Raw genomic sequence first — 13,069 nt, forward strand, 5'->3', positions numbered from 1 at the left:
GGCTCAAACGCGTACCATAAGGGGACCAGAAATATACTGGATATATAATGATTTCCTTCATTCAACATTCTACAATTATTGCTTTCCCTTTAAATTTAATATCAACCGTTTTTTTATTAAATAAAGTCGATATCAGCCATTCCTCTATTTATATTTATATTGTATGGAAAAGCTAATTAATAAATCATTTTTTTTGCAAAAAAAACTAAAATTTTTCTAATAATTATATTAATTTTATATTAATTTATAAATAACGTGAATTAGAACAGTTGAGATTGATTTTATGAGGAAGAAAAGCACTGAAATCATAAGTTCATAACTCGATTTATTAAACTACGTACGGCACTCCACATTGCGCCTTTTATATGTACACAGGTAAATTAAGGGTTTGGCAATCGCCCATTTTTTCGTTGGGTACAGATAACCAAGTTTTGTTTTTCCATTTTGAGCATATTGCCTTCTCTTCCAATTATAAAGCTTAATTATGTAACCTTTTCCCTCCCTAATTATACTAACTTCGATTCTTAATATAAGAGTTGACTAATTTAAGTAGGTTAAGAAAATTATTAAAGTTAGTTATTTGCAATAAATTAGTGTTATCTTTTTTAAAAATACTCTTATTAATCATGTGTATTAACTAAAACTATCATTTGATAATATTTTTAACATGTACAACTACTACAAGAATTATTTTGAAAAAAATAGATACATATGAGAAACAAATAGATTGAGATCTTATATTTAAAACTAAATTGAATGTTAAACTAACTCTTACATTAAGTAAGTACAGAAAGTAATATAAGTAGTCTCATGGTTTCCTGCTCCCTGAAGCGGTGGGAAGGGAGAATGAGTATAATGGAAATTACAATTCTTTTCTTTCTGAGAAGGCAATCGCTAACGGGGATTGTCCGTACAAAAACCAAGAGAATCGCAAGCGGACGTTAAGATGATTACAGTCCCGCCTGAAGTTTCCATTGCAAGAAGTTAGTAGTACATTTAAAAGATCCTAAAACAATTAATCAGCCACAAACCAATAATACTGAACACGTCTCTATCCCAACATGCCACACCACAGATGTCAAACCGTGTACAATATTACTCCTCCTTATTCTTAATATAAGAATTATATATTACTCAAGTCCTTAATATAAAAAATAGTTGACTAATTTGAGTAGATTAAAAAAACTAGTTAAGTTGGTTATTTGTAATGAATAAATGTTGTCATTCCAAAAATATTTTTGCTAATCAAGTGTATTGATTATAACTACTATTATCATAAGAACTATCTTGAAAAAAAAAATATAAGAAATAAAATGAATTAGGATCTTATATTTAAGACCACAATAAAAATCAAACAAATTCTTATATTACAAATGTGTGATATTAAAAAACTTAATTAAGTTAGTTACATATTACAAATGTGTGTATATTGGATGATTAAAGTATTTCTGAGAACCTTTGTAATTAATAGGAATATTTTAGGAAAAAAAGAAAGACAACTTGAATTAAAATCTTATATTTAAAATTAAATCCAACCCCCAACTAGCTAATTACCGGAGGTAGCACTAAATTACAGACTTATGGTTATATAATACTAATTAACACTAAACTAAAAGGTAAATCTAAAATTTAAATATGCGGCTCTGTAACTGTTCATTTCCTTTTCAATTATGTACAAAATCATATATTCTTGGTATGTAGAATCAATGAGAAAAATCAAATTACAAATTGCTGTGAGAAGAAACCTTCTCAAAATGTTGAAATGTCAACTTTGACAGCAATATCGTGCTGCCCCAGGGGGGCCATGAAGTTTACCAAAATTTTGTAAGTTCAGCAGTGTCAGTTGATCCTACTGATATTAACACCGTGGAAATCTCCCTAAGCAGGCGGCAGAGGGCGCCGGCATGTAGGGCACTCCATCTTTACATCCATCCATCTTTGCAAACAACCAGAGTGGAAGAAATGCTCACAAGGTGTCACCTGTGAAGATAATGCATTAGACTGACTTCCTCGAAATAGGGAAAGTTCATTCTAAATGAAGGCAAAGGTTATATTCAAATACCATGCAATCATTTGATCGCTGAGAAAGATCAATAGCCGTCATGCAAATAACACAATCAGTAGCATGATTTGTAGTTTGACCAAACCTCCTGTAATAGCTGTATTTCTCGGGCAGAATCTGAGAATAATGAAGAAAGCTACTTAAGAGTGTAGTCGTCATGCAGATTCAAGAGAAGCAAGCATGCCAGATCATGATGTGAGTTTGGCGAGGGGGAAAAGACAAACTAGAGACCATGGTGCACAGATCAGAATCTCAACAATAAGGAATGCATGATTTTTTCCCTCTTTGCCAGAGCTGAATTACAAAAAATAGAAAATAGCATCCGCGGATGCAGATACTATTGAAGCAACCCAGTTTACAACTAAGACCCCGGGAAACATTGAGAGAAGGGGAAAGATCGAGAAATGAAAATTCCATTTTTCTGATATCCTCTCCCTCTTCTTTTTGTCTCGCAAACAAGAACCAAGTTAAATTTAGTGAGAAAAAAAAATTCTGGGGGAAAAGCATTGATCAAGCCTTCTGAATGCATAAAAGGGTTTACGAGAGCATCAAGGAAAAATGAAAAAGACAAGAGCTGACCCAACCTGACGAGGGATGAACCAGCGGGAACCAAGATAGTTCTGAAGTAGAAGAATTGTAGCCTGAAGTCCAATAAATACAGCCAAACACAAACACCAGCTCTTGTCCGGTTCAATGCGCATGAAGTTTTTGGGGCAACCAAATATGTATAATGGCACTGCTAGGCGAGTGACAGTTATCCCTAAAATATAATGAGGATGCAATGGTTTGCGTGAATCACGAATAACATTGGTAATTATCTGAGGTATCCAAAATGAGTACATGAGAAGAAGTATAGGTCTCAAATAATTATGGAACTGGTACATAAGCAGAATTCCTCCCACCAGGATCCCATCTGCAAAAGAAGTTGGATAATTAACCCAAATTCGAACCACACTTCACAAAGGAACTCTTCACGTCACTTAAAACAGCATTTTTCGACATGCTTCAACAATGAAGAGAACCATCGTTGGCCCCCCAAAAAAAGAAACAATGGAGAGGACCAGAAAAATGTGGATACGGAAGGTTGAAGGTTTAAAAGCCCGAAAACAGATATCACTATATTATATGTGACTTTTGCTATTTCATTACTCTAAATTTAATGTGCTGACCCTGAGATAATAATGCAAGCTATAAGTGCATTTCTGGCCCAAAAGCAAATGATGTCAAGAATATGTGAAATTCTCAATTAATACTCCTCCGGTCCTTATTATAAGACTCAATTTGACTTTTTATTTAGTCCTAATTATAAGACCCAATCCATTTTCTCTCTTATATTTATGCATTTTTTTCCAAGATAATCCTTCTAATAATGATAGTTTTAGCCAATATACTTAATTAGCAAGGATATTTTAGGAATAACAACACTTATTTATTATAAATAACCACCTTAACTTACTTCCTTAATCTCCTCAAATAAGTCAATTGGGTCTTATAATTAGGACCGGAGGAGTATATCTATATTTTAATGAACAAAATGGAAGTGCAGTCATTATGTTGTTATTTGTTATGTCCATGACATTGTCAAGCAAAATACATACTATACCTTTTCTGATAATTTAAGGGGGAAATAGAAGCTATTACTGAGACTTGACTGTTAAAATTAAAAATTGTGTAACCCGGTGCTGATAGGCTCCTGAGTAGAGTAACTGTCATAGTTCAATGGTTCAGGAATAACATAACATGATCATGAATCCTAAGCTAATGAGTTATGGCAAACCATTATTGAAGAAATAAAAGCAAAGATTGAAGACAAAACATTGTAATTTCAAATATTTACTTACAGAAACGCATGTATAAAGATGAAAGCTCACGCCTCATTGTCTCCCAGCCTTCTCCATTACTCAGAGGCCGATTTGCCTTCCATATCGCAAGGAGATACCTCATCTCAAATATTGAGAAGACCACAAACTTGAAAAAAGCAGCAGTTGCAAAAGCATTAAATAAGGATTCTGCAAGGCAGAAAGCAACAGTTACTGATCCAATGATGCAAAGAGGAAGATAATTAGCCACTCAAGCCTGAATCAACCACAAAATCTTTTTGCTTAACAATTGGGAGGGAATAAAAATATATGCAGATATAAACATATTTAGGAAACCTGGGAACCGCGGTTTTCTGGAGGTCTCAGGTTGTGATGATGGAGATGGAAAGGTTTAGACTAAAGTAAAGCACTAATATTTTGATATATTTATATCACTCCAAAGCTGCAAGTCGGTCTATATCTTGGGTTGTGATGATGCAGATGTTACGTCTCATGCAAGGCAGGCAAAAATCTACTACCGAAAAAATTGGCACGATCTGAGTTGAAGAAGATATTTTGATATATTTATATCACTCCAAAGCTGCAACTTCAGTCCATAGGCACGCAAGAGATAAGTTTATGTTTATTTGTCTTCCCTGTTTTCTTTCGGTTTTTTTTTTTTGGGGGGGGGGGTGTGTGTGTGTGTTTATCTGAGCCCATGGAGCAATCTCGAGTAGTAACAGTATTTTCTAGCATTGATTTGAAAAACTTACCAACTAGTATTCCTGCAGTCAGATGTAATAGGCAAAGGTAAGCATCCATTATAGCCTGTTGGCCAATCATTATTATTGAAACCTTAGCAGCTCCCTGAAATGGTATATTAGAATTATACTCATTCCCATAATCATTGTTGTGAAATATGAAATAGGTGTAAAGTACATCTGTTTAAAATATAAAAAATTTCATTTCAATTCCATCCATTAGTCTAACAAAATTTTTGAAGTAAACTCTTACAGATTGAGTGTTGCTATGTTCCATTTGCCGAATCAACAGAAGAACTTGCAAGAAAGAGATCTGATATAGGTGTATTAAGGAGCTCATGAAGTGATGGACCACAACAACATAACAGTACCATTAACCTGAATGAATGTTTACAATTAAAGGATACAAAGGTAACCATCAAGGTGTAGTTCACTGCTTTGTTATAGTAGACCTCAATGTTAACAGAAGTTGCATTTAACATTAAAGGTGAAAAGCAATCCCCATCATCGTCCACTGAGGGACTCTCCATCAACCCTCCTAGGTGGAATCGATCATGATCCCCATCTGTAGGAGAGTACGTAACAACTAGGTGAGTTTTAGAGGACAGAAAGTGAAAACGAGAATCCAATCAATGACATGAAATGGAGAAAATTCGTTGCTTGGTGTAGATACAAATCAGATACAATTGTCACATCTACTATTATTAGCTATCTGTATAGGAACACAGGAAGTATTTATATGGCCGAGATAATTCAAGTACCATTCTTTGATGCTGATAGGCGGGAAAACTGTCCTGCAATTTCAATATTGCAATGTTTCTCCATGTCATATAATGGAGCTGAGGTAAGAAGGACAAAATAGGCAGTCACTAAAAGATAAACAAAAAGAGAAGAAGAATATGCTTCAAAATATGCTAAAAAAGTAAATAACTTACAATGTTTATTTCTCCGTGTCTTATCTCGTGAGGATTCTTGGAATACCTGAGATGAGAACAATCCAAGCTGTGCCAAGAAAGGCATACATGTGGAGGTAAGTACTCTGAATGCTTATTGTAACATATATAAAAACTGTATTTCTTTACAATCTGATATTTATAGAAAGGATCTGCGAGGTGGTATTCTTTTAAAGATAACAAGGATTTATTGAAACTATGGCATGATGTCTAATTCATTTCAAAGTCCCATTTAAAGAACCTAAATGAGAGAAACCTTTTGAGAAGAAGATAAGAAAAAATTCTAATCTCTAACGTTTAGTAATCTTGAATATGGCACTCAAAATTTAAAGCTGCATTCTCATACTTCAAAGGCTAAGAATTTCATTAGAACATGCTAGCCCAGGTAGAAGTATGCCACTACAAACATTGACGTCCAGCATGAAAGATAAGATAAATAACGCAAAAGAGGTAAAGGATAAGCCAACAATCTGACGAGCAGAAAATTTTGCCTATGAAAAGGATGGCACAAATTTGAATCATAAAACATTCAATAATTCTTAGGACGTTTTTGGACTCCAAGAAGTGTAAGTTTACTACACTTCCTTATATTATGAAATGACAGACAGACGATCAAAACAAAATTTGCACCTATTGTATGCCATATAATCAGTATAATAGTGAAAAGCTCAATGACACATCAAAAAACATGTGTTACCAGATGATATGGATTAGATAAGATATAATCTTCATCCTGATTTGAATTTCCCTCTTTCCCACTGCAATAAGTGGAATAAAAGAAACTCTTTAGAATATTCAGAATCAGTGTTTAATCTAAGGAAGGAAATATGATATTTCAATTGCAAATGGAATTATACTATCAAATGAAAAGAATTTACACAATAAAACAAAAACACAAAAGAAGTGTTTCAAGGCGAAGTTCCATATACGGAGAAAAATAAAGTTGAGAACTTTAAAATACATTAAGACCTCAAATCTTAATCCTAATTTATTATTAATTCAAATACTCATAATCTTATTTAAAATCATGTGTTGTATTTATAATGTGTAATTTACAAGTAATTAATATTATATTTCCTAATGAGAGCTCATCCTTCATTACGATGTTCCAAGTATGATCAACTGCAACGTTCAGGAAGCAAGGTCTCAAACTTTATAGTCGATAAGCTCTATTTCCTCATACTCGCCAAGGACACACAAGTCAATGAGTACATACATTTCATTCTTAAATTTCAAACTTTTCCTAATTAATATTTATTAACTCATTAATTTGAGGGAACAGAAAATATTTAATGATATATCAACCTGAACAATGTTATATATAAGGTGTCCAATAAACTTGAGCTACACATCATGGTAGTAATGAGGCATTTAAGAACTCACCTGTTAGCTACCATTCGAAGCTGTTTAAAAGGCCATATATATACACCTTCCACTCTGATTTGAGCACCACCAACATTGTACTCATTGTCAAACACATCATGGAATATAACCACCCCCTAATAACATCCATGAACAATTTTTTTTTTTTAATAGTGGAATAATATAAAATAGAAAGAATCAGAAACCCTAACAGCGAAGAAAGCCAACTTCTATATGAAATTAGTTCAAATCATTCATCTCACCTGAACATAATGCACACCAGTTATTTTTGTGGGCGTACTAAATAGTTCAATTACCGAATTGCCATTTGTTTTCCTGATGTCTGAAAATCTTGAAGAGCCATTTGCAGTATCTAAAAAATTCCATGTCCCTGTAACTCCAAAGGTCAACACACAGACATCTTCAAGTTCTGACAAAACTTAAAACTCATTACATAATAAATTATTGCGTAAAGCTCATTCAAAACTATGATGCAAACGCAGTAACATAAAGCATATTTTTGTCGAAGTGTACACATTTCATTTATTCTAGTGTTCTCATGAACAATCGTCAGTACAGGAGCAGTCCAAAAGCCACAAGTTAATTGAAAGTAACTCAGGATCAGGGGTCCTACATTACGCCGGGCCCCAGCCTTTTTGCCATAGTTTCTTCACATGAACCATCTATCCAATGGCAGTCAAATAAGCGTGCCTTTGACTAAAGCAAAGTGCGCAGAGCAAATGAACATCTTTTGCCCAAAAAAACAACACTGAGAAGAAAATTAAGTCCAAATTTTTATAATAAAAAAAAGGAAAGCTTATCAAAGAGAAGAATGAGTAACAAAAAAACACAGGACACGAGAATCTAGTCAATAAAAAGAAAAAAGGCACTAATCCAGAAAGAGCATGATCCATTAAAATTATGTGGGAATCAAAATATACAAATTTCAAGTGATTATGTTTTAAAGAAAGAACATTGTCATCATTCATCAATCTGGGCTGTGGTTACATCTAACATTTACCCAAAAGATATAGCCAAGCCACACATGCTTAGGAGCAGCGAAGCATACAAACCTTTGTAAGTTCCTGTTATGTTCCATTGTGAAAATTGATCACTTTCATCTTTCGTTGAAAAGAGCCACTGAAAGAAGTAATATCAATCAAACGCAAGCACGTGTCTGTCAGATTTTTCCTTAATCATAAAATCATAATATATCAATGAGCAAAAGATATTTTGTTTTACATCAAAAGCAACCATATATAAGCTTTTTAAATAAAAGTGATCATAACAGGATCAAGTGAACGTCCTTGAGATGCTATAACGTCAATAAAATTTCCTTATTTTGAAAAGATCCTGCAACCATATCATGCACAATAAATATAATAGTCCTTTAAATTAAATACATTTGCAAATTTTCTATTTCACATTACACTTGAAGAGAAGATGTATGCTTGAGCTACTTTTTTAGTACGGTGATTGTCTGGAGACGCAGCTATGCCATAAGCAAATGTCCAATCTTAAACATCATTTGAGATGATATAGGTCCTACCTTGATCAAATTCTCAGCAGATTTATGGTGATATAAAAGCAATAATTGTTCAAACAGTTGGTGATTGTGAAATTCTTCTAGCCTCTGAGCACATTAACCAACCTCAATTTCAAATATAACAAGGGCGCATTTTGACACAAACTTCTTCAACCATATATGAACTGTCTCAATATAGTTCCCCGCTTCTCTTCTCCTATCAAGAAGTGTGGTTCCCATCACTAATTCCTTCATCCAGGAAACTAAGGTAATTTCTTATCCTATCCAGAGGTGCGGTTTTTCCTCGCCAATGTGCAAGGTGCAACTGCATTCCCCAAAACGACTTCCCCTTTAATTTATTGGAACAGAACATTCACAAACTTCCGAGCTTCAGCTCGCAACAGAGTGGGGGATACAGCAGTAGCAGATAGAGGAACCCTAGCAGTATAATATCAAAGTAAATTAAAATACCAGACTCAATGATCAAGATTACGGTGAATAAACTTGAACCAAGATTAAACTTGAATCAATAATCCAAGTTACAAGATGCATACTAATCACTATGGTTATTGGTCAATAGGTAAAACGGAGGTTAAAGACATGCTCCGATACAAACCTCATCGCTCCATGATCGAGTTCTTTCTCTTAATGGTCTCAGACCCGCAGCAGGTCGAAGCAACAGCAGAACAACCCACCACACATACACAATCTGGAATAAAAACCCTAGTTCCTTCCTCTTAAACAACGAAAAGTTCAATTTTTCAGGGTAAACCATGTCAAATACTAAGCATAACATATCAAAAATTCAACTCCAATTGGACAAGCCACTTCTTAGTCGCAGCTGATTGCATCGAATCCAGGAGAATAACCCGAAGCCCGTCATAGCAAATAAGTAAAAGAGGACAATAGGTTGCTTCAAAAGGAGCAAAACACTAGTGCTAGCCGGCGCGCAACGACGAGTCACAACATGATCAGAAACGGAAAGTGAAAGCCCAACGATAAAATAGACCACCAAAGGCAATTTACCAAGCAAAGGCTTCCTTCTTCCGCTTGGTTCTGACAATTGTAGTTCACGTTATACCAAATTAGTAATAATTGGAAGGCAAAAAAAATTAGATTTTCAACCGAGGGAGATTTTCTTTATTGAGTTCGCAAACGGCGGTGGTTGACAAGCGCGCCACACCGGTTTTTGGTAACGGGGGTCATTCTGGAAGGAGAGAAGGGAATATCTCACGCTCTCCAGGGGAAGTGGAACCACGCCCCGATCAAGCAAGTTGCAGCAAAAGATTCAGCAGTCGTCCTCCTCATCGAGAGATATGCGTGGTTCTCACGGGGGGACGTTAGAGCGTCGGTCTGGATTGAAGTTACGAGTTAGTTGCCACAATATAGAGGTAAAATAATAAATATAAATCTCTTTCACCCACAAAATAAATAAATAGACGCATAAGCGCTTGTCTATTGTCCCCACTCAAGCATAGAACGGAGTACGAGAATTGGTGGGGGGAAAAACAAAAAGAATGCCCCTTTGAATTTGGCTTCTTTTTTTTTTTTTTTGCGTCGCTCTTTTTAATAAACAAGCAATTATCCATATTCTTAGTAATGTAATGGCAGAAAGATACAGGAGTACTTTAAGCAAATCTTAATTTAGGATTTTGAAACTGGTCTGATTATTATGAATTTCCTATGAATTAGTATGAGAATAAGGCCTTATTTGAAATCATGTTTGTAAGCACTTACGCCACATTTTAAGTGAGCCGAGTTCCCCATATACTTATCTAGTATTGCTTCTAATTTTTAATATAAAAATAAGTTGACTAATTTGAGTATATTAAAAAAACTAGTTAAATTAGTTATTTATAATAAATAGATGTTATTTTTTTTTAAAATATCTTTGTTAATCAAGTATATGACTAGAACTACTATTAATATAATGATTACTTTAAAAAAAATAAATAAATATGAGAGACATAATGTATAGGATCTTAGAATCAAAATGAAAGTCAAACAAATTTTTATATTAAAAATCGGAGGTAGTATTTTGTAAATTAAGATTGAAAAAATTATTTATAAACCATTTTAAATGAGCCTAAATTTTGTAGTAAAATTACAAAAATATCATTAATTGTTATTGTTTTGGTTGGTGTTATTTATTACATTGTTGTTGTCATTTTATTTCTCAGAATTTAAATTAAATGATTTAGACAATTTTATTATAAAATTTAATTCAAAGCTCGTTCGCAGGAACTTCATATTGATAAGGTCATCTCGGATCTTGATTTGGGATACTTTTGCGTCTTTCTTCTTAATATTATTAAATATGATTTAATTATTGTTGATTTGAATTTCTTATTTAAGTATATTTTCACATGCTTGGTATATTTAAGTCCAGTCGGGTCTTTTTTCGACTTCTTGTGTGATGTTTTGCACAGCTTGAAACTCATATTGACCGGCGTTTATTTTTGTGTTCTTGAAATAATTTGGGTATTTAGTTTTCAAATGATAAAATGATGTCATGTGCTGAAGACGCACCGGCGCAACCGCCTGGGAAGTGAACTTGCAAGACTCCGCATTGAAGGAAAAAAGGAGCCAAAACCAAAAAGTGGAGAAAGCAGACTCTGGTGCTAGCAGGGTTCGCGGTGCAAATGGACCGTGCAGGCAAAGGGACAGTGACTCCGCTGGCCTCTCTCTTTCCGGTAGAGGAGGCTCAGAACGCTGCGAAGCGCGTGCAGGACGCGATCGCTGAGAAGGAGAAGGAGCTTGACCGTCTTCGAGGGTTTATGGCGGACAACAATAACCTCATCAACCTTGTTCAGAAGCTTCCCGAAGAGCTCCATCACGATATAATGGTGCTTTCACATAACCAAGCTTTGGTTCTCCTTTATCGTACTTATTTCCTGCTGGTAACTGAAAGAAATTTTTAACTTGGGATGTGAATCCTCTGTCTAATTGTTCTCAGGTCCCGTTTGGGAAAGCAGCATTCTTCCCGGGGCGTTTGATCCACACCAATGAGTTTTTGGTATTGAATTTTAGTGCCCCTTTCTTTGAATTGCTGATTTGTCTATGCTCGCTGAGGCGAGAATTTCAGTTGAAAGTAGCTAGTGCTTTCCTTGCAGGTTCTTTTAGGAGAAGGTTATTATGCGGATGGAACGTCCAAACAAACCATTGAGATTTTGAGACGAAGAGGCAAGTCTTTGGAGTCCCAGGTTAATTCTCTTGAGGCCATTATCAAGGACCATAGAGCCGAGGCATCATTTTTCAGTGCCACAGCTTCTGAAGCGGCGGTAGGTTTTGTGCAGTGGAGGAACAGTTTCTGTATAAACTTGAAATCATAAAGATAACGGCTTTATTAAGTTCGTGCGTGAGACTTCTGTTATTGGTACCCAAATTTTACCATGAATTGTGGATGCACTGGATTATGATGGGTATATTTCTGTTTATTGTTGTGTTGATGCTTACTTTCATTGGATGATTAACTGATGTGTTGGCTGAATATGGCACAGGAGGGTCTTGTAGAGATAAGGGAAGATTACGTGGAGGAAAACTCAGTCAAACAGGAATTTGAATCTGGTCTGTCCCTGCCTTCCGTTGCCTTGCATCATTTAAGATGGGGGAAAATGATAGTTGGTATTCCCTGTAAAATGAAGTTGGTAGAAAGCATGGAAGTTCTATTGGAATCTTAATCCTCTTATGAAAGATTCAGTCTTATTTAGTTTTGCGGTTTAGGGCTTGATCAACCTTTTATGCTTCTTCTTTGTTCCTGTGTCATTATTGTCTTCTATTTTGTGTTGAATGTGACACATGAGAAATGAGGTCTGTCTCATTATTGTCATTATTGTCTCTATTGTAGTCTGAAAAAAGATGCCAATGTTTTATTTCAGGTCCACTGAAGCAAGATGTTTCTGGTTTTGCTGGTGCTGAGAAAGAAACAACTTCAGCTGATGATGAGGAATTTACTCGCATGATGTCCAGGTTGGACGAACTAGAGGAGCAAGAGCTTGCTGCTGAAAGGGGTAATCACAGTGATGAAAACGAGGGAACTATGAGTGATTTTGATGAGGCCTCATATCAGGGACCTATTGATGACAATCTCCCAAATTCAGAAGTAATGTTCTAGATTAATTTGTTGGATTTCATTTTATAAATCTTGTACATTAGTTGGCTAAAGAGAGCCAAAGGGGGGGGAAAAAGAGGACTATCAGCACATTCGACTATGATAGCTTATCACCTGATTCTGATCACTGCTCATATAGGACATCCAACGAACGGTGGATCTGAAGCAGACTAATGATGTAACAACTAAATTTCCTGAAGAGCATAAGTATCAAGATGATATAGCTGATTATGTAAGATATCATTGTTCTTTAGTTTCAGGTTTAAAGTTCTTTAATCCAGCTAATGCAGCATTATTTTGCATTGTAATTTTAAAATGCAGTTTGGAAGCCTTGCATTGCAATCTCAAGTTGGAGGTGAGACTTCAATGATTTCTGTGCTCTCTTATTTTGCTGTGATGCGTGTTTGTGGTTCTCTGTCCCTTAAAATGGCTATATTGTTCGTCACTCATTCTTATACATCTTCTTTTGTTGTATTAGAATCTTCAGAGGGTAAAA

At 35.0% G+C, this 13,069-nt stretch overlaps 2 protein-coding genes across 2 annotated transcripts; one reads left to right on the forward strand and one right to left on the reverse strand.

Annotated features, from left to right (window-relative positions):
* Positions 1 to 1,623: 1,623 nt before the first annotated feature.
* On the reverse strand, positions 1,624 to 9,524 carry LOC114732133 (transmembrane E3 ubiquitin-protein ligase FLY2). Its single transcript, XM_028919425.1, has 14 exons — positions 9,079 to 9,524; positions 8,011 to 8,077; positions 7,201 to 7,328; positions 6,959 to 7,074; positions 6,273 to 6,333; positions 5,558 to 5,624; positions 5,384 to 5,461; positions 5,030 to 5,187; positions 4,876 to 4,935; positions 4,635 to 4,728; positions 3,904 to 4,071; positions 2,647 to 2,975; positions 2,063 to 2,179; positions 1,624 to 1,980 (listed from the first exon to the last, which is right to left on the reverse strand). Exons 1-14 carry the CDS (start codon positions 9,256 to 9,258, stop codon positions 1,879 to 1,881), a joined length of 1,725 nt encoding a protein of 574 aa, XP_028775258.1. The 5' UTR covers positions 9,259 to 9,524; the 3' UTR covers positions 1,624 to 1,878.
* A 1,544-nt stretch (positions 9,525 to 11,068) lies between these two features.
* LOC114732142 (RNA polymerase II subunit 5-mediating protein homolog) lies at positions 11,069 to 13,065 on the forward strand (the record flags this gene model as incomplete). Its single annotated transcript, XM_028919433.1, has 8 exons — positions 11,069 to 11,308; positions 11,419 to 11,478; positions 11,576 to 11,743; positions 11,963 to 12,029; positions 12,341 to 12,564; positions 12,713 to 12,805; positions 12,895 to 12,928; positions 13,052 to 13,065. Coding segments are annotated over exons 1-8 (864 nt in total), but the record flags the coding sequence as incomplete, so codon positions are not given.
* Positions 13,066 to 13,069: the final 4 nt, after the last annotated feature.

Source organism: Neltuma alba, unplaced genomic scaffold, assembly GCF_004799145.2.
Source record: "Neltuma alba isolate B1F8T4 unplaced genomic scaffold, ASM479914v2 tig00012879_pilon, whole genome shotgun sequence".
NCBI lineage: Eukaryota > Viridiplantae > Streptophyta > Magnoliopsida > Fabales > Fabaceae > Neltuma > Neltuma alba.